Source organism: Equus przewalskii, chromosome 1 (genome assembly GCF_037783145.1).
Source record: "Equus przewalskii isolate Varuska chromosome 1, EquPr2, whole genome shotgun sequence".
NCBI classification, from domain to species: domain Eukaryota; kingdom Metazoa; phylum Chordata; class Mammalia; order Perissodactyla; family Equidae; genus Equus; species Equus przewalskii.
The window spans coordinates 146782309-146808371 of record NC_091831.1 but is presented as its reverse complement, the minus strand read 5'-3'; the positions used below and the strand labels follow the sequence as shown (position 1 = coordinate 146808371).

Sequence of the window (26063 nt, the reverse complement as noted above, 5' to 3'; positions counted from 1 at the left end):
CTAGACTTGCAAATTAATGAAAACATTTTACGGGCTATTATGCTCTAGGCACTAGATCCACCCTAAACTTATTCTGTCAGCATCAGTGTGAGAGGAGGGACGCCGAAGACCTCTCCGTTCCAAAGTGTACTCTTACCACCACTACCACCCAGAAGCCTGAATTCTGTGCTGTCACTAAGAGTCCAGACAGGAAAGTCCACTCTTGGTTAAAATGCCCATATGTTCCCCTGTGGATAAGATCAAGTGAACACTGCTTATGGGGTCTACCAGCATAAATTAGAATGTAGAATTAGAGATGGTCCGAGTTAGAATAAATCTTTGAGATGTGGTCCAGCCCCCTTATGTACAGGTGAAGTGATTAAGGTTCACAAAGAGCAAATGACCTATCTCCAGTCACACAAGTTGATTGAAATTGAAAAACTGACATGATTCCAGAACTTTCTGAAATGTAAAGCACTTCTTGGAGACATAAGTCTTCCACGCACTTCCATAGATGTAGTGACCTTTGCCGGGCTTGAGCAGTCTGAAAACCAATCTGAATTTCTCTTCAACAATCAAATATTGCTTATTACAATCAGATGATGATGATGATGATGAAGGGGGAACTATTCATGGCCAACTAGAATTCTAGTCAAGACAGCATGCTGCACTTTCAGCCTTTCCCTCTTAAAAGACGAGAGATTCGTGCCACCTGTCCCTAGTACACCTGTGATCTCTTCCTACTCGACCTACCAGTGCCACCTCACTGCCTTTCCTCATCTGTTAGGGAGCAACACACGTTGAGTTTCCAGGCCAAACAGTCTGATTCCTCTAGCCTTTCCTTATATGATCTATTTCTAGCATCAGAAAGCAAAAGACCCATATAATACTTCCCAATTGTTAAGCCAAATGTTCTTGATGACAGACCCTTGGGAAGAAGAGGATGGCTTCTAGAAGAGAGCTCCTGGGAGGCTGACGACTCTTGTCCAATATCACTGGGGACAGGTGTGGGGGGAAACAGGTGTTTCGTTCCATGTGGTGGGGGCTTCAGTCATACAACCCTCTCTTCTCCCCTGGGTGGATTTGCAAGGAGGACCTGACCTGTGAAGCCCAGCCCTTTTCTTCCTTTTCCTCTTGGGAACAAGCTACCTGCTCCTCCTCATAGCAATTACAGAGGCGAGTCCCCGTGGGGAGTCCTGCAGGGTCCTGGGCCACCATCCACCACTATATGGTTAATTGTAATGATAACAGCTACTCTTGATTGAGAACTCACCACATGACAGTAACTATTCTAAGTGCTTCCACATAGTAACTCATTTAATCTTCACAACAACCCTGTGAGGTAAGAACTATTATTGTCCCCACTTCACAAATGAGGAAACTGAGTCTCGGAGGGATAAATAACTGGCTCCAGATCTCCCAGTTAGTAAAGACTGGGGCTGGGATGGGAACCCAGGCAATCTGGCTACAGAGCCCTAGCTCTCAATGACAAACTCTATCTAATTCTGGGATTTAGAAGCCAGTATCAGCTTCATCAACAAGGTATGGGCATTTTGGGCTACCCTACACTTTTGTCTTATTCCTCCACTGGTTCAAAACTCAGGCATGGAAGTGAGGTTCATTTATTGGGCCTCCACAAGCCACAAGAGGCATTGAGTGATGCCTTGAGGTTTGGCCCCTAGAAGCAGCAGCCTCTGTGAGCTGGGGATAGAACGACACAGTGGCTAAGAGCCCCGTCTCACCCACGTTCAAGTCCTGCCCTGCCACTGAACACTCGCGTTATCTTGTCATGTACTTACCCTCTCTGTGCCACAAGTTCCTCACCTGAAAAATGGGGAATAATCATAGTAGAAGCAGCCATCTCATAAGGCTGTTGTGAACATTAAGTAAGTTTATGTGCACTGAAGGCTTAAAAGGAGGTTGGCACCTGGGTGAGTGCCCAGCAAACAGAACCACTCTTACCACCACCCACATCCAGCTGTGCCGTCTCTTCAAGGAGGCAACGTCATAAACATCTTTCCAGCTTCATTTGTGTCTAGGACCAACCGAGATATTAACCACAGCAATGTATCCGAGTACTTCGTGCCTCATTCAGATGAATCAGGCCAACTGAACATGCAGATTTGTGTGTGATCAGTCCCCTCATGGGCAGGCGACTGCCTGTCCTTAGGGCAATTCCAACCATAAAATGTGTGTGTGGTTGTGAAAATGTGAGGATATCATGCAAGCGTGAAGGTGACCACAAAAGGGGCATCACACTGAGCTGGGGAATTGGCAACTTGCTCAATGATTGACTAGGAAGACCACAGAGGGCAAGAGGTTAACAAATGCTTCCGTTTTCCATCTGCATTTGCCTCCAGCACACCAGGGTATTTCTCTACACTCTCCTGCACTCACTCAAAATCAGGGGCAACCTAGATCCCGTGTGCTTTTGGAGGGATGAGAAATGAGGGGCCAGCTGCAAGGCCTTGTGCACCTGCTACCCTCCTTACCCTTGGTAATGCCAGATCCCCAAATCACTCCACAGTGACCCAGAGGCTCACAAGGGAATTTCCCCTTGGGAGGCAGCCTCTCCCTTCTTGATTCCTCTGTCACTTCCAGTCCAAGGTCCCTCCATGGGTAAGTTGACTCACATCCTCTGTTGTCATAGGGCGCATGGGTTGCACGTAGAGAATTATATGTAGCGCTGACCCACCAAGCCAGCTCAGCTCACTAAGACCTCCACAAGCAGAGACTGGTGACATGTTGCCAAGTCTTCCTTGTCTCTGGTCCTAGGTGGAGTCGCCTTTCTGTAAATTCCATCTTATTCCAGCCCCACCCTAACCTGGACTCTGGAGAAAGAGGAGTCCACGCCATTTGGGAGCCAGTTTAAACCAGACTTCAGGTTAAATTTCACTCCAGGGATGTGGCCTCCATGTCACCTGGCTCTGCCAGGAAAGGTTATTTCCTATTTGGGCTTCGGATTCACAGCTCTGAGATGACGTCAAAACTGCATCATTGGTAACCAGCCACCTCCAACTTATCCCCCCAGCTGTTTCCCTAGGAAATCTGTTCTCCCTTCCTCCTCTGCGCTCCAAAGTGCTGGTGCTGAGAGCTGGGACTCTGCATTTTCCCTTTGCAACTTTCTGCTCGGCTCTCTTTGTTCCCATTGGCTGTTGGGGGCTGGGGGAATTTACCACCTTGCCCTTATCTCCACATCCAGTGCTTCATAATTTGCTGGCAGTGGCTGGACCTCCAGCCTCAGGCCACCTAACCTACCTCTTCCCCTCAAACCCTGTCTCCATCCCTCCATCTTTTCAGGTCCCCACCGTTTGCTAGTTCAGAGTTGGATCTCTTCACCCACATTTCTCTGGTGTATGCATTCCCTCTTACCTGTTATCATTAACTCCATATCGCAACCCCATATTCAGCTGTGCTTTGCCCAGTTGGTCTAACCTGGCTCTTAGCCCTGCTCTTCTGCACTCCCTGAGCCAGCTAGTTCCCTCTGCTGACAGCTGGACCCGAGAAAACCTCTTTCCCAAACAGACAGCAGCCTTTTTATACTCCAAACTGGTGACTTTATTCCCTGTAGTTCCCATACCCGGAAATCTCTTGAATTAGACTCTTTTTAAGGATAGAGTTTAGGTAAGTTTCCCAAGCTGCAATTTACCATGAACCATATTTCACCAAGTCTAGAAGATTTTGGGGCTGGTACTTTCCTGATCTTATTAGAGGGTGTCCACAGAAGGTCACAATGACCACACGGCTGAATGCAATTGAAGGAAGCTTTCTAACATTAAGATGTGTCACAATTTCAGAGATGTTAAGACGTGAGAGGAAAAAAGTGCCTTAGAGTGGAAAAATCGACAAATAAGACCCCTTTCCCACTTAACTCCCAGTCCTGCCATCCCTTTCTACTCCTCTTCCCAAACCATTTCTTCCTCCCATGCTACCTATCAGCATGGGGGTTGCTGCCATCTCTCTGACCTGGTCTCCTGCCCACCCCTCCAAGTCTTCACCATCCAGGCGGAACGAACTTCTCCCTTGTCCCAAGGCTGTTACACCAGAAATCAATCAATCAATCAATCGTTACATTCTTCAGGTTAAGTCTTGTTACCACCACAAAATTATCTTTGATTTTTTTTACACATATTTAACCAAAAGTGCTTAACAAATGTGCATCCTTGGCATGGCAGAATCTTCAGTTTCTCTCTTCAAGAGAAAAACACATAAAAAAAAATTAGGAAGAGTCTTGTAATTACAGAAAGAGTAATTTCTCCCTGGGGCAGTGAACATAATTGTTTTCTAAGGAGAAAAAAAGGAAAAAAAATGGCCGGTTTACTTAAAAGAGGGAAGAGAGCTAGAAGAGAAACCCAAGTGGGAGTTGGGGTGGGGGGGGGCAACAGGGCAGGACGCCACACCCTAGAGTCATCCCTCCCCTTGACCTGACTCAAAAACATCTTTACTGACAAACTTGTGAAATGCCTGAGGTAAAGGGAGGAAGTTAGTACCTTGATTGACAAAGGCAGGACTGAGCCCGCAAACCCGGAAGTCAGAGAGTGGAAAGCACAGGAGAGGGAAAAGAGAGAGAAGCATAAGGAAGCAAACTGCCAGGAACCCACTGACCTCTGACAGGGGTGAGCAGGCACTCGCCTCTCAGAGGCTATGAAGTGGGGGTTCAAGATCTCCAAGGAACCGTGAGGCCCCAGCTAACACCTGAGAAGCATTCTGTTTAAGAAAAGCTGACACTTGCTTTACCATTGTCATCTAACCTATAAGTTTAAATAATCACCATCAGAATTTTTATAATTTTATTATATATCCCTAAAACACCAGGAATATAGTATAAAAACTGTTCTAAAAAGCCCCTTCTAAATCATGGGATTGAAAATGTTTGGGAGAGGCTGGCCCAGTGGCATAGTGGTTAAGTTCATGTACTCTGGTTCAGCAGCCCGGGGTTCACCAGTTTGGATCCTGGGCACAGACTTACACGCCACTCATTAAGCCATGCTGTGGTGGCATCCCACATAAAAGAAATAGAAGGACCTACAACTAGGATGTACAACTAAGTACTGGGGCTTTGGAGAAAGAAAAAAAAGAGGAAGATTGAAAATGGATGTTAGCTCAGGGCCAATCTTCCTCACCAAAAAGCATACCTTAAAAAATTAAATAAATAAAACCTTACTTAAAAAAAAAAAAAGAAAATGTTTGGGAACTACTTCTTTCAGCCATTCCAGGTAGATGGGTTTCTTTCCTGATGTTAAGGTTTTGAAGGAAAAAGGATGTCTCAGCTCCTTCAAGAATCTATAGTTAGCACCTTTCACAGTCTGAAAGTTCATCTTTATTTCTAGTCAGAACTCTTCCTGCCACAATCTTAGCACATTATCTCTGGCTCTGATCCAGAAGACAGTGAACCAGAGTCAGCTGATTTCCTCTAGATAGTAATTCTCCCTATTCTTGAATAATGTCACCCTTCCTTAGTTGCTTAAGATTGAAGAGTCATAAAACTCCTCTAACTTTACCCCACAGGCATAAGTTTTCCAACACTGGGAATGTCAGAGCTATGATCCATGTACAGTTGATCCTCATTATTCATGGATCTGTATTGGTGAATTCACCTACTCACTAAAATTTATTTGTAATCCCAACGTCAATATCCGTGGTGTTTCTGTGGTCATCTAGCAACACATGTGGGGCAGTGACAATTTTGAGTTGCTCTACGTGCACGTGCCCAGCTGAAGTCAAACAAGGTGACGCTCTGCCTTCTTGTTTCAGCTCTAATGCTGTAAACAAGGGTCCTTTTCATGGTCCCTTTAGGGCCACATTTTTCATATCATATTTTTGTGCTTCTTGTTGGTAATTTCTCTGTTTAAAATGTCCCCTGGCATAGTTCTGAAGTGCTGTCTAGTGTTCCTAAGAGGAAAAGCCTATGACGTGCCTTAGGGAGAAAAAACATGTTGGATAAGCTTCACTCAGGCGTGAGTTATTGGGCTGTTGGCTGTGAGTTCAACGTTAATGAATCAATAATAGATATTAATAAAGGTATCTTTAAACAGAAACATATAAATAAGTTTGTGTATTGATCAATTGATGAAAATGCTGTGATCAGAGACTCACAGGAATCTAGTCCTGTATTTCCTCTAGGAGCAATGGTTCAATATTCACTACTTCACCATTCACAGTGACTTTATAACATAACTACCGTGAATAAGGAGAATCGACTGCACTTCGTATTTCTCTGTATTCTTAAATATCATAACTTGAAACAATACCTGATCAAGAGTGTGATCAGTAGGAAACATTGCAACACATTTTAATACATTGCAATCATTACTCTTTTTGATGTTCAAACTGTCCCATCTTTGGACAGCTGGAGCCCCCCTACAAGTTGCTTGTATCATTTGACATGACCCCGTTAACTTTCAATAGTTTCCTTATTTTCTGGCCACAACAAAATGTCCCAGGCTCTTCTTGTACATTTCTTGGCCCAGACTTGGAATGAATCATTTCTTCCAGGAGGCTTGTTTCTTCTAGTCTGAAATGGAGTTAAAGGAAAGGGATGAAATGTAGAAGATAGCTGACCGCCGACTTCCTAGGACCCAGTGCTTGGCTGTTACATCAGCATTCTACAGATGGAAGCTTTCTGACAACCTGTGGTGACACCAGAGGTCTCTTGCCCTAATGGCCTCTTCCATGTACCCCATCGCCTCCATGATTAACACCCCAACCTGTGTATCTTCCCAGCCAAGGGATCACTTGACCCGTGTTACTCAATTCTGAAAAGAAGAAATTCTAGGTTGGCACAAAAGAAAAGTTACTCCACGCCAGTGTGAGATGAGAGGGAGGGAGCAGAACCACAGAAAAACCCAGGCTGTGGCAGGGAGCCCTCTGTGTGTGCTGAGGGCCTGGGGCCCAGTTGCCGCGTGGCTTCTTCTCTCATGGATATTACTTCTCTTTCCAGTGAACCCAGCACGGCAGGAGATCTGCTTGTAATGTGTTTTAGAATGTCACTTTGTCAGACAGTTTAGAGAGAAGTGGGATCACTGGGCTAGCCACAAAGTGGAAGAGCTGGGGGCATTGCATAGCATGGTTAAGACAGGTGAATTTAGAACCAAATAGACCTAATCTGAACCCTGGCTGCAGGTCATATAAAGTTTTTACGTTTCACTTTTCTCTTCTATAATGGGGATAATGATATCCTCATCATAGGGCTATTCTGAGCTAGCATCCATAAAGTACATCCATAATCCACCTACTGTGCTCAAGGTAAGGCAGCAATTACTATTAGCATAAGCAGCAAACGACAGGGGCGTAACACAGAGATGAAGCGCACCGGCTATTTTTTTTTAAGATTGGCGTCTCAGCTAACCTCTGTCGCCAATCTTCCTATTTTTTTTTCTTCTTCTCCCCAAAGCCCCCCAGTCCATAGTTGTATATTCTAGTTGTAGGTCCCTCTGGTTGTGCTATGTGGGACTCCACCTCAGCATGGCCTGAGGAGCGGAGCCATGTCCGTGCCCAGGATCCGAAACGGAGAAATCCCCAGAGTCAAAGCGGAGCACGGAAACTTAACCACTTGGCCAAGGGCCGGTCCCAGTGTGCAGGCTCTAAAGTCAGACAAACTTGATTCAAACCCCAGCTCCCCCTCTTAACCTCAGGCAAGTTACTGACCATTCCTGGCTCTCAGCTTCCTCATCTGTGAAAAGAAAATGAAAATTCGTACTTTTACAGACTTTTTGTAAGAATTAAATGAGATACTGTAGAGGACATGCTTAGCACAATGAGTCAATAAACAGTGATGATGGTAATTGAAAGGCAAAATGAGGTACCCAACTGAGAGCCAGCCCTCTTTCTACTCAGCAGAGAATCATGACAGTGCCCTCCTGGGTGGGGGTGGCAGGACATAAGTTTTGGTGAAAAGTGACAATTCTGTAAATAACTTTTAGGACTGCCTCTCCTCATATTCCACAAGACAGCAGCTCCTCTTGAGGGTCATGATGGGGACAGAGCTCTAGACATCATGGTGAACAAGCTAAAACAACTCAGCAGTATAACACTGAAAAGAGGAGCGGCAGGGACAGAAATAGCCAAGAAATGTATGAAAAGATACATTTCCCTGTTTATGAATAAAGCAGATTTCTTGGTCATTTTTTATCTTGCTGTCCATGAAATACCTGTTAATGCCTTTCAATCATTTTTCTGTTGAGTTGTCTTTTTCAACTGGAATCATAGGCAATCTTTATCTATCCTGGATACTAATCATTTATTGGTTAGATGTGAAAAAAATATCTTTTCCCACTTTGTGACTTGCGTTTTCACTCTCATAAGGGTATTTTTTTATTTAAAAAATTCTTGGGGCCGGCCCCGTGGCCCAGTGGTTAAGTTTGCGCACTCCACCTTGGTGGCCCAGGGTCTGGCCAGTTCAGATCCTGGGGGCAGACATGGCACCACTCATCAGGCCATGCTGAGGCGGTGTCCCACACAGCACAACCAGAGGCACTCACAACTAGAATATACAACTATGTCCTGGGAGGCTTTGGGGACAAAAAGAGGATTGGAAACAGTTGTTAGCTCAGGTGCCAATCTTAAAAAAAAAAAAAAAAAATTCTTAATTAAAAACTCAATTAAAAGTTCTAAGTTAATTCTTAATTTATTAAGTGCCTTTTGTGTTCTGTTAAGAAAGTTTTTCCTAAACCAAAGTCGCTCTCCTTTATTATCATTTAGAAACTTTATTTTTCTGCCTTTATATTTGGGTCTATAATCCATCTAGAAACGATTTTTGCGTATAAAGTAGGGATCGCACTTTGTTGTTTTTACGTATGGATATTCAAAGTTCCCAGCACAACGTATTAAAAAGACAATCCTTTCTCCACTGTTTTGCAATGCCGCTTTTTAAACAAATCAAGTGCCTATCAGTGTGTAGCTCTGTTTCTGCACTCTCTGTTACGTTCTATTTGTGATTTTTCGTCTATCTTTGTGCCAACACCACACCTTGTGCCATAAGTCTTGACAGTCATTAGAGCAAGTCCTCCCAACTGGCTTTCCTCTTCAATTTTGTTTTAGCTCTATCTGGCTCTTTGCCTTTCCATTTAAATTTTAGAATCAGGGTGTCGAGTTCTGCAAAAAATTCTGTCGGGATTTTGATTGGGATTGCATTGAATCAATATGGGAAGAATGCATATCTTGACAATATTGAGTCTTCCTATCCATGAAGAAGGGATGTCTCTGCATTAAAATAGGTCTCCTTTAGTATCTTTCAAACAATTTTTAATAATTTTACCCATAAAGGTCTTAAACATCCCTTGTCAGATTTATTTCTAGGTATCTTGTATTGTTGTTATTTTTATAAATGGCATTTTTCTTAAAATCATACTCAATTTCTCAGGCATAAACATGCATTTGACTTTTATCTTATATCCAACGTATTTACTAAACTCTTATTAATTCTAGTAATTTGATTGTAGATCCCAAGCTGTTGCTGTGTAGAGTCTATGTTTCCATATAGACAGTTAGGTCATTTGCAAATAATGACCCAGCTGCCCAGTACATTACACACACCCGTATGCAGCAGCCTAGAATCAACCATTTCCCCATGGGACACTGATACACCTACCAAGCATATTTGAATCCTTAGGTCTGGGATAAACCCTGGGAATCTGCATTATAAACTCACATCCCAAGTGCTCCTGATGCAGGGAGTCCAAAGACCACACTCCGAGAAGCACAGAGTAGACAAAGGCTGACAGGTAGGAACAAGCGGGCAGGGAGACAGCATCCTCCTAGTGGCCAGGCTGCCAGACCTGAGTTTCCACCCGCATCAGCTCCCTGCTCTCCCATTAGAGTTGCCCGTCTAAGCATGAGGAACTTTGAAAAAGCTGAGCTTTCTTGTGAATGTAATTCTGACACACAGTTATCCTCTTTCCCCACCCAGCACATTCTCTGTCTCAAAGGTCCTGAATTTGCAAGCGTGATGTCTGTTCACCGCCCCTGGGACCCGCTGTAACAGGGACTGTCACTTGAGGTGGAGTTACCTACCCTCTGGGTCCCTCTCACAGACTAGATTCCCAAGTGGCCCATCAAGGTCTTTGGGGGGATGCGGCAGCAACATCAGGAGAATGAAGGCTTCATTAAGCTCAGACAATGGCTTGGAGCAGATTCCTTCTATGCATTCAGCAGCCTGTATAGGATTAGTGTATACAGCATGTTTGGGCGGCCCCATGCTATATCCCACTGGCCGCCGGTGTCAAAGGCATGAATGCCTTTTGCTGAGGCAGGGTAAGCATCTCTGTCACTATATTTTCTCTGTTTAAAGAAAGAATCCCAACAAGGCTGACGGAGGTACCCCGAAGGCCTACAGGTCTTTGGGGCCTGTCTCGGCTCTCTCGCTCCCCTCGCTGGCTCCCTCTCTGACTGGCCTGGTGTTGCCCCTTGACTGTGGGCTCAGGGGCCTCCAGCCAAAGCTGCTGACTCTAATCACGGCCTCTCTCTGGGCTGTGTTCATTTGCACAGCCCTGCTGAGGGTGGAGGAGCTGCACAGGCTCCGGTCCATTCACAGGAGGATTAGGCCTGGACTGAGGGCGCAGTGGGGGAGAGGCCGCAGTGAAGGACCAGCTCAACTACCTGAGCAGTCACCATGCCCTACCTGCTGCCGGGATTCTTCTGTGACCGCGTGATCCGGGAGAGGGCCAGGAGAAACGGGGAGGGTACCACCACGCAGCCCCTCAAGTTTGAGGGGCAGGATTTCGTTGTTCTCAGACAACAGTGCCTGGCTCAGAAGTGCCTCTTTGAAGACCATGTGTTCCCAGCAGGTGTTCAGGCCCTGGGTTCCCGTGAGCTGAGCCAGAAAACCAAGATGAAGGCCATCATGTGGAAAAGGCCAAAGGTAGGGATGGGAGGGCCAGGGCTTCAAGAGCCAGCTCCTGGGGAGAGGAGGCCAAGCGGTCCAGAGCCTGAGGCCGTGGATCGCTCCAGCAAGTGGCTTATCAAAGCTCTCCTACTCAAGTGCCCCCAAAATACCTTCCTGCTTCCTCCTGAAACTGGAGATGTTATTTTCTAGTCCTGAACGACATTAGTGTAATACTTTCTAGGTCTCTGAAACTGTAAATATTTTTAAGAGAGCTAATGCACTGACAAATTCATAGTAAAATAGTAAGCTATAAGTGACCGTCATGTCTCTTCTTGAGAGCAGGTATGCTGAGGGTGGGAAAGCGGGGTGGTTAAGAGGACTGTGGCTCACCGTTTCAAGGAGAGTTCCATGGAAAGTGGTAAACAGTTAATAGAAGGCTGCAGGAGGCTGGAGACTTGCCTTCTTAACCTTTTGCCTCAGGCTGGCTCATTGGTGACGTGTCACTTCCATTTATACAGAAAGATCCATGCTGACCAGCCAGACTCCTTACAGGGTGGAGCAGTTTGTTCAAGGATGCCTTACCGCGCAGCTGAGGAGCGCGTTTATTTTAGTGGGATAGGTTAAAGCACTTGGGGATTTGCAGGACCAGGCCCTTCTCCTTGCATGGAGGCACTTACAACCCCAAAGGGTTCACTGTGTTTAGAGCAGGCAAGGAACTCTCTAAACCAGGGAGCTCCTAGGCGGGGTGTGTACAACCCAGTGCATCTGCGAGATGATCCATCGGAGTGTATGAAAAAATAGTTGAAGTAATTCTGTTTGTTTAAATAAACTTCTAATTTTAGAACAGTTTTAGATTTACAGAAAAATTGTGAAGCCAACACAGAGTTCTCATACACCTTGCACCCAGTTTTCACTATTATTAACATCTAACATTACTCTGGTACATTTGCTACAATTATTTAACCAAAATTGATACATTATTATTACCTGAAGTAAGTTCATACTTTATTCTGATTTCCGTAGTTTTTACCAAATATTCTTTTTCTGTTCCAAGATTCCACCTAGGATATCACATTATGTTTAGTAGTAACATCTCTTTAGTCTCCTCTTGGCTGTAACAGTTTCTCAGACTTTCCTGGTTTTTGATGATCTTGAGAGTTTTGAGTACTAGTCAGGAATTTTGTCTAATATTCCTCAGGTGACATTTTCCTGCTAGTTTTTTCCTGATTAGACTGGGCTTATGGGTTTTAGGGAGGAAGATCACAGAGATCGTGTCGTTCTCATCACATTATGTATCAAGGGTACAGACTATCAACATGTCTTAGCATTGTTGACCTTGAGAACATGGCTGAAGTAGTGTTGACCTTGAGAACCTGGTTGAAATAGTGTTTGTCAGTTTTCTCTACTGTAAAGTTACTTTTTCCCCTTTTCCATATGGTGCTCTTCGGAAGCAAGTTACTACACATAAGCCCACACTTAAAGAGGACTGGGGAGTTAGGTTTACCTCCCTGAGGGCAGAGTATCTACATAACGTCTTGGGAATTCTGCATAGGAGCCTTGTCTATTATCTCCATTTATTTGGTTTTTTTACACAGTTATTTATATCAATGTGGACTCATGGATATTTATTTTGTATTTTGTGTTATAATCCAATACTACTTTGTTTTGTTGCTCAGATCCTACCAGCTTTAGCCACTGAGAGTTCTTTCAGTTGGCTTCAGTGTCCCTTTGACATACCCTTATTGCTGTGGGGTTTTTTCTTTGAGCACTTTCTTACTTTTTGGCACCACAAGATGCTCAGGCTCATTGGTATATTTCCTGCCCCAGTCCTAGAATCAACCATTTCCCCATGGATCCCTGGTACCTTTTACCAGAAAATAGTGTTAAAAACCAAGATCAGGGCGCCAAGTGCACTCATTGCTACTGGGATGTCATGTCATTGTCCCTCTCAACTGATAGACAAAGGAAATATATGTGTGTACTAATCCATAGAGTATAGATATGCATATGTATACATATCTATAAACATTTCTATATGTAACTATCTGTATCTACAATAAATGGAACAAGAGTTTGTAGTGAATTAAACCAAAGTATTTCTCTTTATGTGTGTGTGTGTGTCGTTGTAAACGAAGTTTTTTAAATTTCAAATTCCGGTTGTTCATTGCTTTTGTATTCTAACCTTCTATCTTGCGACCATGCTATACTCACTCATTAGTTCCAGGAGGCTTTTTTTGTCTTTTTGTCATTTGTTCAGAGTTTTCAACATAGACAATCATTTCATCTGTGAATAAAGATGGTTTATCTCTTCCTTTCCAATCTTTATAACTTTCATTTTCTTTTCTTGTTTTTTGCCTTAGCCAAGACTTCCAGTATGATGTTGAATAAGAGTGGTAAGAGGAGACATTTTGACTTGTTCCTGACCTTAGGGGGAAAACATCTAGCTTCTCACCACTAAATATGGAGTTAGTTGCAGTTCTTTAAAAAAGTAAACATTCTTTATCAAGTTGAGGACGTTCCCCTCTATTCCTAGGAGTTTTTATCATGAACGGGTGTTGACTTTTGTCAAATGCTTTTTCTGCATCAATTGATATGATCATATGATTTTTCTTCTTAGCCTGTTGTGGTGGATTACATTGATTGATTTTCAAATGTGGAACCAGCCTTGCTTACCTGGAATAAATCCCATTTGGCCGTGGCGTTTAATTCCATTTATACATTGTTGTATTTGAGCTGCCAATATTTTGTTGAGGATTTTGCTTCTATGTTCATAACAGATATTGGTCTGTAGTCTTCCTTTCTTGCGATGTCTTTTTCTGATTTGGGTATTGCAGTAACGCTGGACTCAGAATGAGTTAAGTAGTCTTCCCTCTGCTTCTATTTTCTGGAAGATATTGTAGAGAATTGGGATCATTTCTTCCTTGAATGTTTGGTAAAAATCACCAGTAAGATCACTTGGACCTGGTGCTTTCTTTTTTGGAGGCCTATTAATTATTGACTAAATTTATTTAATAGCTATAGTCATATTCAGCTAATCTACTTCTCCTTGTGTGGGTTTTGGTAGTTTGTGTCTTTCAAGAAACTGGTCCATTTTTATCTAAGTTATCAAATTTGTGGGCATAGGGCTATATGTAGTATTCCTTGATTATCCTTTTAATGTTCATGGGATCAATAGTAATGACCTCTCCTTCATTTTTGATACTGGTAATTTGTATTTTCTCTCTTTTTTCTTGGTTAGCATGGTTAGGGGTTTATTAATTTTATTGAATTTTTCAAAGAACCAGTTTTGTTGATTTTCTCTATTGTTTTGCTGGTTTCAATTTCATTGATTCTGCTCTAATTTTTTATTATTCTTTCTTCTGCTTGCTTTGGGCTTAAACTTTTCTTCTTTCTCTAGTATCCTGAGGTAGAATACTGGTATTGATATTAGATCTTTCTTCTTTTCTAATATATGCATTTAATGCTATAAATTTCCGTCAAAGCACTGCTTTCACTGCATCCCACATATTTTGATATTATATTTTCATTTTTATTTAGTTCACTATACATATTTTGCTGGGAAAGATTTGCCCTGAGCTAACATCTGTTGCCAATCTTCCTCTCCTTTTTTTTTCCCTCCCCAAAGCCCCATTACATAGTTGTATATTCTAGTTGTACGTCCTTCTAGTTCTTCTATGTGAACCACTGCCACAGCATGGCTACTGACAGATGAGTGGTGTGGTTCTGTGCCTGGGAACCAAACCCGGGTTACCGAAACAGAGCACACCGAACTTTAACCGCTAGTCCATCAGGGCTGGCTCTAATTCAAAGTACTCTTAAACTTCTCCTGAAACTCCTTCTTTGACTTTGACCCATGTGATATTTAGAAGGTAAATGTGGTATATTGAGGAATCTCTGCTACTGGAAAAAGTGTAACTCCATTCAAATACCTGGACCTCCAAACGGATGGAAGAGATATCAGTGTAGCTGCTGCCTTCCCAAGTCATCAGCCCTGGAGTGGGTGGGAGGTGGGAGGATAAAGAGTGCTTCTGAACTCGTAGACCCAAGGAGAGGAAGAAATACCTGTGACAGGTAAAAATGTCACCAAAATTCTAGTATTTGAGTCACTCTGTAACATATTCCTTATAACAGTTGGCAGAACATACAGTAGTCAAGTGTCTCAACTGGCAAGTAACAGAGGCCAAACTCAAACTAGCTTAAACCAAAAAAGCTCATATAGCTTGAACGCTCAAGGGTGATGTTAGGTTTAGTTACACTGAATCTAGCTCTCAAACCATGTCATCAAGACATGGTCCCTAACATTAGCTGTCAACTCGCCCCTCCCTGTTCCCCCCACCACCACCACCACTCCCTTGTCTGTTTCCTCGAATTGGCTTTATTCTCAAGCAGGCTAACTTCACCATGGGGCAAATATGCTACTGGCAGCTTCAGGCTGGCACTCTACCAGCCTAGCAACTCCAGCAGAAGAATGTACTCCTTCTCAATAATTACAAAAAAAAAGTCTTGGCCCATATCTCATTGGCCCAGATTTGGTCATGTTGCCCATCCTGAACCAATCACTCTTATTCTAAGGGCCCCTACTATACGTCTGGAGCTGAGTGAAGGGGGAAGCCTGCCAGAATGACATGGGCTGACAGTCGGGTTGCTCCCCAGTGGAAAATTGAGGATAATCTCAGGAGAAGGGGGAATGTATTTTAAAGAGGCAAAACACTGGGGAGACAAAATAACATATGTCCACTCTACCTTAATTGGCTTCTTTGTTTTTTAAAGTTTTTTTTTTTTTCCTTTTTCTCTCCAAAGCCCCCCGGTACATAGCTGTTTATTCTTTGTTGTGGGTCCTTCTAGTTGTGGCATGTGGGACGCTGCCTCAGCGTGGTTTGATGAGCAGTGCCATATCCGTGTCCAGGATCCGAACCAAGAAAACACTGGGCTGCCTGCAGCGGAGCACACGAATTTAACCACTCGGCCACAGGGCCAGCCCCGGCTTCTTTGTTTTTTAAAAGGAAGGAGTCTTGTTTGGAATAATGAGTCTCACATTTTCTTAATGGGAAACGGTTTTTAAAGACCACAACCTGGATGTTGATGTTCTCTTTACTACAGATTGTTATTGCTTCTAGTTTTTTGGGCTTTTTTAGTGCAGAGAGGATAGGGAATATATTTTTAGAGAAACAAAAATAAATTGAGTCACATATCCAATTCAACTTTAACATTGCAAGGTTGTTACTTAAGTTATTCAATTTTATAGTTTTACATATTTTCTTTTATACTAAAAAAAACTTGTTTCCTAATGACATTTATGTAAATTCTGATTTACTTTATTCTACAGTATATATGTCAAAGTTTTGAAATAATAACAATATATATTATTATTATTACTTATGGTTCATATTTCTTTATGGTTTTGATTTTTTACCTTAAGATATATCCCAAAAGGGATAAAGAGTCAAATGTTATATTTTAAGTCATTTGAAGTCATTTTTTTTACATGTGTGATCATGCCACCAACTCGACAGGCATCTTCCTAGGCTTAAGTTTGCTTTCAGCTCTTACAGATTGCTTTTTAAAGTGATCTTTTCTTTAATTTTGGCTTTTAATTCTGGAAAAATTTATATGGCTCTTAAGTCAAAACTATTTTCAAACAGTTATATTCAGAGTTTTACTTTCATGCCTATTCCCACCACCTTATTCCCTCCCTCCCCCTACACGTAACCTTTTACAAAATTATTGCTTTTGGTTTATCCTTCCATTGCATTGAGAGTTTCAGACGGGAGGTGTGCGTAGTGTGGTTTAAACAAGACTTCCCATCTAGCGGGAGGGAGAGACCCCTGAGGGCAGAGAGCTGCAGCCCACCTGGGTGTATTGGGTTGTCGTGATGAGGGGGCAGTGGGAGACAGAGAGAGAGAGAGAGTGAGAGAGAGAAAGACGGCTGTGCCACAGGGATAGCAAGGCTTCTTGAAGCTGTGAAGAATGGTGTCAAAACCAAAATACAGAATCTATAATTATTGCAAAATCTAGAAAGTTAAAAAAAAAAAAAAAAGACACATCCAAATAAAGCCAAGAGCACCCTCTACTGGCCTCTGTTGTTCTGCACATCATCGGTGGTACCCGGACTTGAGAACTGCTGGGCCGGGGGTGCCCCATCGGGTTAGCTCAAATCAAGAAATGCACCTCCCTCAGATGGGGAGGCCTGCGAGGCCCACACCAAATTCACTCTCTGCTCTCCCCAGCTCTCAAGTCCTGTGGACTCTGGGATACATGCTGACACTAAATGTCTGTGTTACTACGTCTTGGGGAGAAAGACCCTAATTTTCCTTCCTGCACCTCTTTTCCTGGCATGGAAAAAAAAAAGCTAGAGCCAAGCTTTCTGTTGCCCCTTTGCTAAAGCTGTGACAGTAATGACACTGCCCCAATTCTCAAGGTGCTTCCTTACTCAGACAGCATGACAGTGCGAGGGGGCAGTGTGAAACAATGGGAAAGGGAGGCGTCTGGCTTTTACCACTTACCAGCTGTGTGTCACTGGGAAAGTTTCTTAACCTCTCAGAGCCTCAGTTTCCTTATCTGAAAAATAATAATGATAGTATCCAATTCACAGGCTGTTTTTGGAAGTTTAAATCAGTGGTATGTATAAAACTCTTGACACGTGATGCCAGGACTACATATAGACCTCAATAAATAATAGCTACTACTACTATTGTTATTTCCTTTCTGTCTCACAGGAAATTTGCAAGAATCCCCGATTTATTATTGGTGGAGCCAACAGAACCGACATCTGTCAAGGAGATTTAGGTAGGAGAGTCCCTTGGGTCATATCCAGCCAAACAATCAAGGGGTGACTAAAAGGTGGAACCTTTACAGGAAGTAAAGGGACAATAACCTGATTTTGCTTTTAATGACTTTTGGCAGGAGGTTTTCATAACACTACTTTATGCTCATTTATCGATGTGCTGATGATTGCTTCAATTTCTGTTCCTCCCACATTTCTCGTCAGTTCTTTGCCTTGTGTCACGGGAGGTATAAGCCTCATTCCACAGCCTCCCAGTAGAGTCTCGAGGACACTAACCACCTCACTCAGCAAGACAAAAACCTTGATTTTCACTGCACCCACCCTCCTTAAAATACAGCTCTCAAACTGTCTGTACCAAGCATGTCCCTTGGGCACATAGTGTCCAGATATACACATAAAATGCATTACTGAAAAGACCACTTGCACCTTTAACTCTTGTTTAAATTGCCCCAGAATAGCTCCACATTAAAGGGGTCCTTCAGCAAAGACATTTGCCATGTGGCTGAGCATCCAATTTTCTGTCTGGTTCGTTAGCTCAGCTGTTCCATCAGACCTTCCTCTCTCCCAGCCTCGCATTCAGGAAGTATTATCTTTGGTATGGACTGTGGGACAGCTCTGTGAAGGGCTTGAGGGAAAAGGGCACCCAAAACTAAATGAAAGGAATTAGGTTTATTTGGCCTCAGAAGGAGAGGCTGAAGAGGTTTTGGATACCTGGGTTTCTGCACCAGCGGGACGGCTGCCTGCAAAGCCCTGGGCAAGCCAATGATCTGGGCCTTGAAACCAATACACTGTTTCAAAGGAGAGGCTGGATGCTGCAGGGGGGCTGCAGGGAGGGGACTGCTGGCAGCTCTCAGCCTCGCCTCTGCAGACTCAAGGATGCTATCACATCCCACACAGCAAAACAAAGGCCTTGCATAGCTTACCCCATCCTCCTTAGAAGGCAGTTCTATGACTGTCCGGGTACCAGGCTGTCCTTGGGTGTTCACACACACACACACACACACACACACACACACATGCACACTGCAAAGTGTTGCCTCCTACAACATACAGTACTCTGTCAGAAAGGAAGTTCAGGGAATAAGAAAACATCCCCATCTCATTCCATTAGCAGTGGTGTCTTAGCGCCCCCTAGAGACTGGTTCCAGGGCAGCTGCCTAACTGGCTTTCCTTACAGTACACATCTGCTTGACTGATGGTTCTCAGATGCTCAGTCTCCACTGAGCTCGGAGAGGGAAATGGACTCACTTTGCAAAGGTAGGGGGCAGGGTGGATTTCCCACAGGTGTTAGGAAGAACGACCCATTATGACTTACTACTGAGGTCAAAAAGGAAGTGAGCTTTCATTGCAGATGGAGGAACTGCCTACAACCTTCAGGAAAACCAGTCAGGAGGGAGTAAGTTACCCTGTTGACCGCATTGTCAAGGGCCTGCTGTCAAACTCCTTCCCCGGATGGACATGCCTGTAAGGTCAGATCTGGAAGTAGGACAGTGAGCACCAAGCGAACCCCATTCTAGAGCAGTAGAGCAGCCAGCTGGGATTGGGTCTCTTTCTTCCCTGGAGGTACAGGCCCCTCCTGTGACCTGTGCCCCGTGCTTGCCTGCAGGGGACTGCTGGTTCCTGGCGGCCATTGCTTGCCTGACCCTGAATGAGCGCCTGCTTTTCCGAGTCATTCCCCATGATCAGAGTTTTACTGAAAACTACGCGGGGATCTTCCACTTCCAGGTGAGGTCATGGGAGTGTCGTTCAGAGGGCCAGCTGCCATCCACCCACCACGGTCTCCTGGCCTTGACTTCCAAGTGGCTCCAGGAAAGGTTCTGGCTGCCCTCCCAGCCATGGCTGTGGGCAGTGACTCCCCTCAGGCCCCAAGCCTGTGAGGAAGCAGTTGTTTATCTCGGCTCCCCTTAATCCCCCCACACCTTCCGCTATGCCCCAGAAAGACAAGAGGACATCCTGTCTGCTGGCCTGTCAGTCTATTTTTTGCCTCTCCAGCTGGCTGGCTGCTGTGTTATTACCCGCAGCCCTTCTCAAGTAGGTCCCTGGGACATTAGCACTGGGAATTCGTGGGGTCCTTTAGGTTGTCAAGGAAACCCTGTCCACAACTGTGGCTCCTGTTTACTTGTTTCCCTTTAAGACGGGTCTGTACCACGTCTATCACTCACCCCTTATAGGCCCTGGAAGAAAAGTCTGGTTAATCTGGGGTCCAGGTTTCTGGTTTGGCCCAGAAATGAATCTTTTGGTTCCAGAATCAATTCAGCCATTGGAAATTTTCTAGATCCAAATTGTCCTGGCATAGAGCCAAAGTCCTGGGTACTGCCCCAGCACTGAAGTGAGTTCCATACATGGGGATCTAGCAGATACTGGGGTTCTGAGGTGTCCATCTGTCTCCCCCCTGAAGGCTCCTAATGTCCTGGGAGTGACCCAAATCATCAGTTGATCAACCTGCTGATCTCGTACCTCAGGACCAAAGGTGTCCTGCCAGCCAGCATGGGCAAGGCAGCCAAGCCCTGAATTCTGTTTCTTCCCTGTGCCATCAAGCTGATCGTTTCCCTCTGATATTTAAAGGGTCTGATATCTAAAGGGCCATAAATAGAAAGGCCAGAAAGATTTTTGCACTCTTATCAACAAGGGAAAAAATGTCATTAGAAGGAAATTAAACTACATTTGACTTTCTTCAGCTAAAACTGATTTGTTCAAAAAAAAATTTCCAGAATTGAAATTATTGGACAATGTTCCTACTACAGCAAGAGTACATTCTGGGTCACTTTCCATTCCATGATAATCCTTCTTGAGCAGCATTTCTACCTTGTTTGTCATCAAGAAATTCCTAAGTCAATACATCTCCTTCACCTAGAGCAGTGGTTCTCAACCCCACTGCACAATAGAATCAGCTGAGATACCTACAATTACTGATACCAAGGCCCCATCCCAGAAATACTGAGCAGGAGAATGAAAATCCCAATTCCTCAGATATTCATGGAGTACCTACCATCCCCAGTGTTAAGCAGAACTCTGTGGAAGAGACAAAGTGGTTTGTAACTCACTTCCTGCCCTCGAGGAGTTCACAGTCCAGTTAGAGAAAGATTCACACACACCAAACCCAGAACAGAATGAATAAGCACCAAGATGCAGAGCCGAGGAAATGGGACTCCTTTGGGATGAAAGAGACCTCACAGGAGTGTGCAGTGGGACTCACTTCCCACTGGTAATCTGAGGATGTGATTCTGTGCTTGATGCTTCTGTGCAGTTCTGGCGCTATGGAGACTGGGTGGACGTGGTTATTGATGACTGCCTGCCGACTTACAACAATCAACTGGTTTTCACCAAATCCAACCACCGCAATGAGTTCTGGAGTGCTCTGCTGGAGAAGGCTTATGCTAAGTAAAGCAACACTTTAGAATGTGAGGCAGGGCTAGAGGTGAGGTCGGCTGCAAAATCCAGCTGAGGACTCACTCATGAGAGGGGGCATGTGTCTACACATATGCATGCATGCACGCATGCATGTGCGTGTGTGTGTTTAACTGTGACTCATAGTCAGAAAAGATCAGGTCCAGGCGGTAACAGCTCTAACTAAAAACACTATGTTTAAGACTAAAAATGAAGACGCGTTGGAAATTTTTAGCTTTAACTTCCCGTAGTGAGCTCTTTAATTCTGCCTTCATGGTGGCGTTGCAAGTCCTGGATCCGAGCATTATATCTCTGGAGTTCAGATCCCAAGGTCTTGCTTAGCTCAACCTCATGAGTTGCAGAATATTGATAAAGCCACGTTGTCTTTCAACTTAGAAGGCCCATCCAAGCTACTAATGGCTTTAAGGGAGCCCCACCTCAGAGTTCAGGGTATAGTGGAAAGAAAACTGTCAGGAAGTAGGAATAGCCAGGTTCCGGTCCCAGTGCTTCTGGCTTTCTGTGGCCTTGGGTGAGTCATTTAGCCTGTGGAGCTCAGTTTCTCCACTGTGAAAGAGAATCATAGTAACTACCCCATTAGCTTACAGAGTTGTTGGAAAATAGCATAAGAGAACATCACAGGACCCAAGAGTAAAGTTCTTGTGGCAGTGGTGCCTGGGTCATGTTTCCTGGAACCTTGTGACCCCAGATTGGTCTTCCTCCTCTCTCTAAGGCTCCATGGTTCCTATGAAGCCCTGAAAGGTGGGAACACTACAGAGGCCATGGAGGACTTCACAGGAGGGGTGACAGAGTTTTTCGAGATCAAGGAGGCTCCCAGAGACATGTACAAGATCATGAAGAAAGCCATCGAGAGAGGCTCCCTCATGGGCTGCTCCATTGATGTAAGTCTGGGGTGTGGGGTGCAGGGCAGGGAGCAGCCAAACATAGGGAAGACTTACCCAATGAATAGCAACATAGGGCTCTCCTCTGGGACAGGGTGGATGTTTTGTTTCAGGAAGCGGGAATTGGCTCTCAACTTTGAAAACCGGGAATTCGTCAAGGGAGAAGAGTTCCTGGGGATCAATAAAGAGATTGGGCAAGGACATTTCAAGCCCTGGAATATTGAAAATAGGTCCAGAGGCCTGTGTCAGTGCAGGCCACTGTGGTCGGTGCTGCTCAGTCCCAGCAGGTCCCCATTAAGCCAGCCACATACTTGGCTCTGGACCTGAGCCCGCTAGTTCCCTAAGAAAACCTCCCAGTTCTTGAGCTTTGATTGTCTCTCACCTGGGACGGGCATCGTGTTGTAATCTGGGAGAAGCTCAGCCTGTAGTCTCCCTCTCAGTGCAACAAAGTGGTGTGAACTGAGACCAACCAAGGCAAAGGAGGCTGCAGACTGGCCAGGCCTCCCGAGTTTCAGGAGACACACCTGCCCTGGGGGCTGCTTAATGTTGAACAGTCTTGGCGTTTTCTGTTGCTGAGGAAGGGGCCCAAGCTGAATTCCTGTTCCTTCCTCTCCGGATACTCCCCATGGGTAGGAAAGCTTGGGAAGATCAGTTAGCATAAAACACCCATAGATGAACACTTTCTTTCTGTATCACTTTTCTTCATCTTTTCTCCATTCATGCTCTGTTTCTCTCTCCTGTTTTCCTTTATCTGTCCCCTCCCTTCCCTCTGCCTCCTTCCTTTTCCATCACCCTCCTTTCCCTCTCCTGGACTGTTCCCTGACCTACCTGTCGGGCCTCAGGATGGCACAAACATGACCTATGGAACCTCTCCCTCTGGGCTGAAAATGGGGGATTTGATTGCACGGATGGTGAGGAATATGGATAACTCGCGGCTCAGGGACTCAGACCTCATCCCCAGAGACTCAGATGACAGACCAACCCGGGTGTGTACACCTCCAATATGCCAGACCCAGTTGACCATCCCACCTGCCCTGTTGGTGTCAGACTCCCCTCAGCAGGCAGTGCCTTACACACAGACACCGCCCCCCCCCACCCAGGGCCTTCCAAGGGTCTGGGTTGGAATAACTTGCCTGCTCCAAGGTTCTTGAAGAAGGTGGGAGAGACGGGATTTGGGGGGAATCTCTGGGGGTGTTCTTTTATACTCCATGGTCCAGGCAGTTTCTCTGATAACAAATTAACAGGCAGAAATACAGGAGAAACTTCTTTTATTTTAAAATGCTTCTCCTCTTCTAATTCATTAATTTATTCATTTAACACATATTTATTGAGCTCCTACTGGGCTCCAGGCACTCTTCCAGGAATCAAAGAAAATTCTCTCCCCTTTTCACTGTTCAAGTGAATAAAGCAAAGTCTCTCCCCTCATAGAGTGCTCATATTCTAGTACTTTCTAATCTGGGCTCACTGATGAATACTGAGCCATATAGTAAAGCAGAGGAAAAAGTAACTTATATTTTCCCCATCTAAAGATAATAACTCTTAATATTTGGTATATGTCCTTCCAGGATTTTTCTATGCATACACTTAATCTAAATTTTTATGTTGTCAACCTATGTACCTCTTTGCAGCATGCTTTTTATCAGTTAACTTTATATTCTTATGTGCCAACAAGAATTATATTCTTAACGTGTCTTCCATAACATTTTTTAGTGGCTGCACAATATTCCAACATATAGATATGTTATTATCTATTTACCCAATAGCCTATTGGAAAATTAGATTGTTTTCTTTTTCTGTTTTTGGCTACTACTTTTAAATGCTATACTGAACATCCTAATAGCGACATCTTTGTGTATGTCCATGATGATTTCCTTAGGACAGACCGACAGCAGTGGAATTGCTAGCTATACATACATAATGCCAAAAGAGTCATTTTAAGTGACTTCAAGTGATCAAGTCATTTCCAGTTCTAGAACTGAGGGATGCGTGAATCTCCTGCCCCCTCCCTTTCTGTTCACCATGGGCTAGGTCATATGGAGATTGAGATCTGGAAGAGGCCGAGATGCCAAAAGCCCAGGTCCCCCAACACCCCTCACCTTGAAAAGGGCTCCAGGAATTCCACAGCCCAGCATGGCTTTGGGAAGCTCCTCTTAAAGCTGTTACGTTATCAGGCAAAGTGAAGCCATAGAGATCCTGCAGGGTTCCCTGGGCTTTACTGACCATACCCATCTGCCAAGGATTTCCCATGGCTGTAACTTGGAAATCCCTACAAATGGCAGAGCTAACCCTGCAGCCCTTAGGCACAGTCACATCTGAGCAGGACTCTCCTCTGGCCTCCTCAGAATTCTCTCCCTGGGCACTGTGACTCTTGATTTCTTGAATATCATGCTCTAGGTAGGTGTGGAGGGGGTGAGGGGATGTAAAGAAAAAGGTTAGACCTACATGTTTCATCTAACTCCTTTTCTCAATCCTTCTCTTCCAGGAATAGTCAACCCTGGGCGGGCTCAGGGGAAAGGGGAGCCAGAGTCCAGGGGAGCCTCCATCTGTCTCCCTTCCTCCTTTGAAAGGCCCTAAGGGATCTAGAAAGGATGGGCTCTCACCCACCTCGCATCCCAGCCTCCACTTTCTCCCCAATGGTCAGACAGACCTTTCAAGGTCAACTAGTTGAGGGAAACCACTTGTCTGGGTTGTGTCTTCTTGACTCTCTTAAAGGGCCAGTGAGGGTCTTCTCATGTTTGGGAGACACACTTTCAGGGAGTGGAGTAGTCCTCGCCCTCGCAGAACCCAGAAAATAGAACCAGTATGAACTTTGTCTCAGGCAGCAGAACTTCTACTCCCCAACCCCTGACGAGCTGTCTGGTTTTCACTCCACAGACAATTGTTCCGGTTCAGTATGAGACAAGAATGGCCTGTGGGCTAGTCAGAGGCCATGCCTACTCGGTCATTGGGCTGGAGGAGGTGAGCCTGTGGGGCTTGGCAGGAGGGGACTTGAGGAGCTACCTGGGTTAACCCCACACAGTCAGGACTTAGCTTTCTGTGCCCCTTCCTATCTGTAGAGCTTGCCTCCAATCGGGGGAGCCACTCAAGGCTCAGGCCAAACACCAAACACCTGGGACCACTGGGACTGGTAGAGGTGGATCTTGCCACAAGATGGTGCTCAATTTATCTTTGTTCTTAGTGCTAAAGATGGCAATTTTCCCAACATTTCCAAAGAACAAATAGAAATCACTTTGGTTTTATGAAGTTGATTTCATGGGCTCTCGTGTTTCCTGTTCTCTCACAGTCAAAGAGTTACAATGTTTTGCTTGCACAGGGACATCTGGCCTTTACCGGGTCATGTCGTGGACAGGAACCTTGTGAGGCCTATTGCACATAGTTGGGCAGGATGTGCCCTGTTCACAGGGATGGGCAGAGAGGGGCTGTCTTCTGTAGCAGCCCATGTAGCAGACTAGACGAAGACGCACTTTTTTCTGATCAGTCCATCTAGAGGGGACATTTGTCTGCAGTTTCTCAGCCAGCAGGGACATTTTTTCTAACTCATGCAAAGACACAATGTGCTAGCAGGGCCCGACAGGATATGCCCTGCCTCCTCCCCTAAAGCTCATCATGGCCAAATGTTTGCTGGGAAAATCACTTCTTAGAAGATGGTGAGGCGATGGCCAAACCCTGACTCCTGTGGACTCAGTCCTAAGGTTCTGACTCCTCACCCTGCCATTCCATGGGAGAACTTCTGAATAGTCTCCTTAACCAGAACCAAGCAGGACAGCCCCTATAAGGAATTCTCCCCCTATCCCTGTCCCAGACCTCAGGGCAAGATAGAAGACCCTCTTTCTAGAAAGGGCCCAGAGCGAGAGAGCTTTTTCTCTTTGCCCAAGGCCTGGTTCAAGAATGAGAAAGTGAAGCTGGTGCGGCTGCGGAACCCCTGGGGCCAGGTGGAGTGGAATGGCTCCTGGAGTGATGGGTAGGTGAGCGGACCCCACCAGTAGGGGACAACAGGGCCTGGGGCAAGGCTGGGTTGGGTACTGAGCCACAAGAGTACTACAAAGGCTTGGTCTAAAATTACCCTCAAAACCGATGATCTGCAGCGAAGAGGGGACGTGGGCTTCAGGGAAGGGTGGGGAGCAGGGCCAGGGCAGCCTGGGATCCAGAGAGCTTGCTGATGGCCATTGGCTGGGAAGGAAAGATTCTGGAA

The 26063-nt window shown here is 45.0% G+C and overlaps 1 protein-coding gene across 4 annotated transcripts in view; it reads left to right on the top strand.

Moving 5' to 3' along the window:
• The window catches only part of CAPN3 (calpain 3), a 43865-nt gene that overhangs the window by 2406 nt on the left and 15396 nt on the right, over window positions 1-26063 (top strand). For 2 of the 4 annotated variants that reach the window (XM_008518602.2, XM_008518600.2), the window contains exons 2-8: window positions 17518-17587; window positions 19192-19310; window positions 20833-20966; window positions 21703-21871; window positions 22714-22857; window positions 24746-24829; window positions 25747-25832. In XM_008518602.2, the coding sequence (XP_008516824.2) occupies window positions 17518-17587; window positions 19192-19310; window positions 20833-20966; window positions 21703-21871; window positions 22714-22857; window positions 24746-24829; window positions 25747-25832 (806 nt within the window). The remainder of the gene's footprint in view (window positions 1-17517; window positions 17588-19191; window positions 19311-20832; window positions 20967-21702; window positions 21872-22713; window positions 22858-24745; window positions 24830-25746; window positions 25833-26063) is intronic. The other 2 variants (XM_008518604.2, XM_008518603.2) reach the window with 1 other exon arrangement.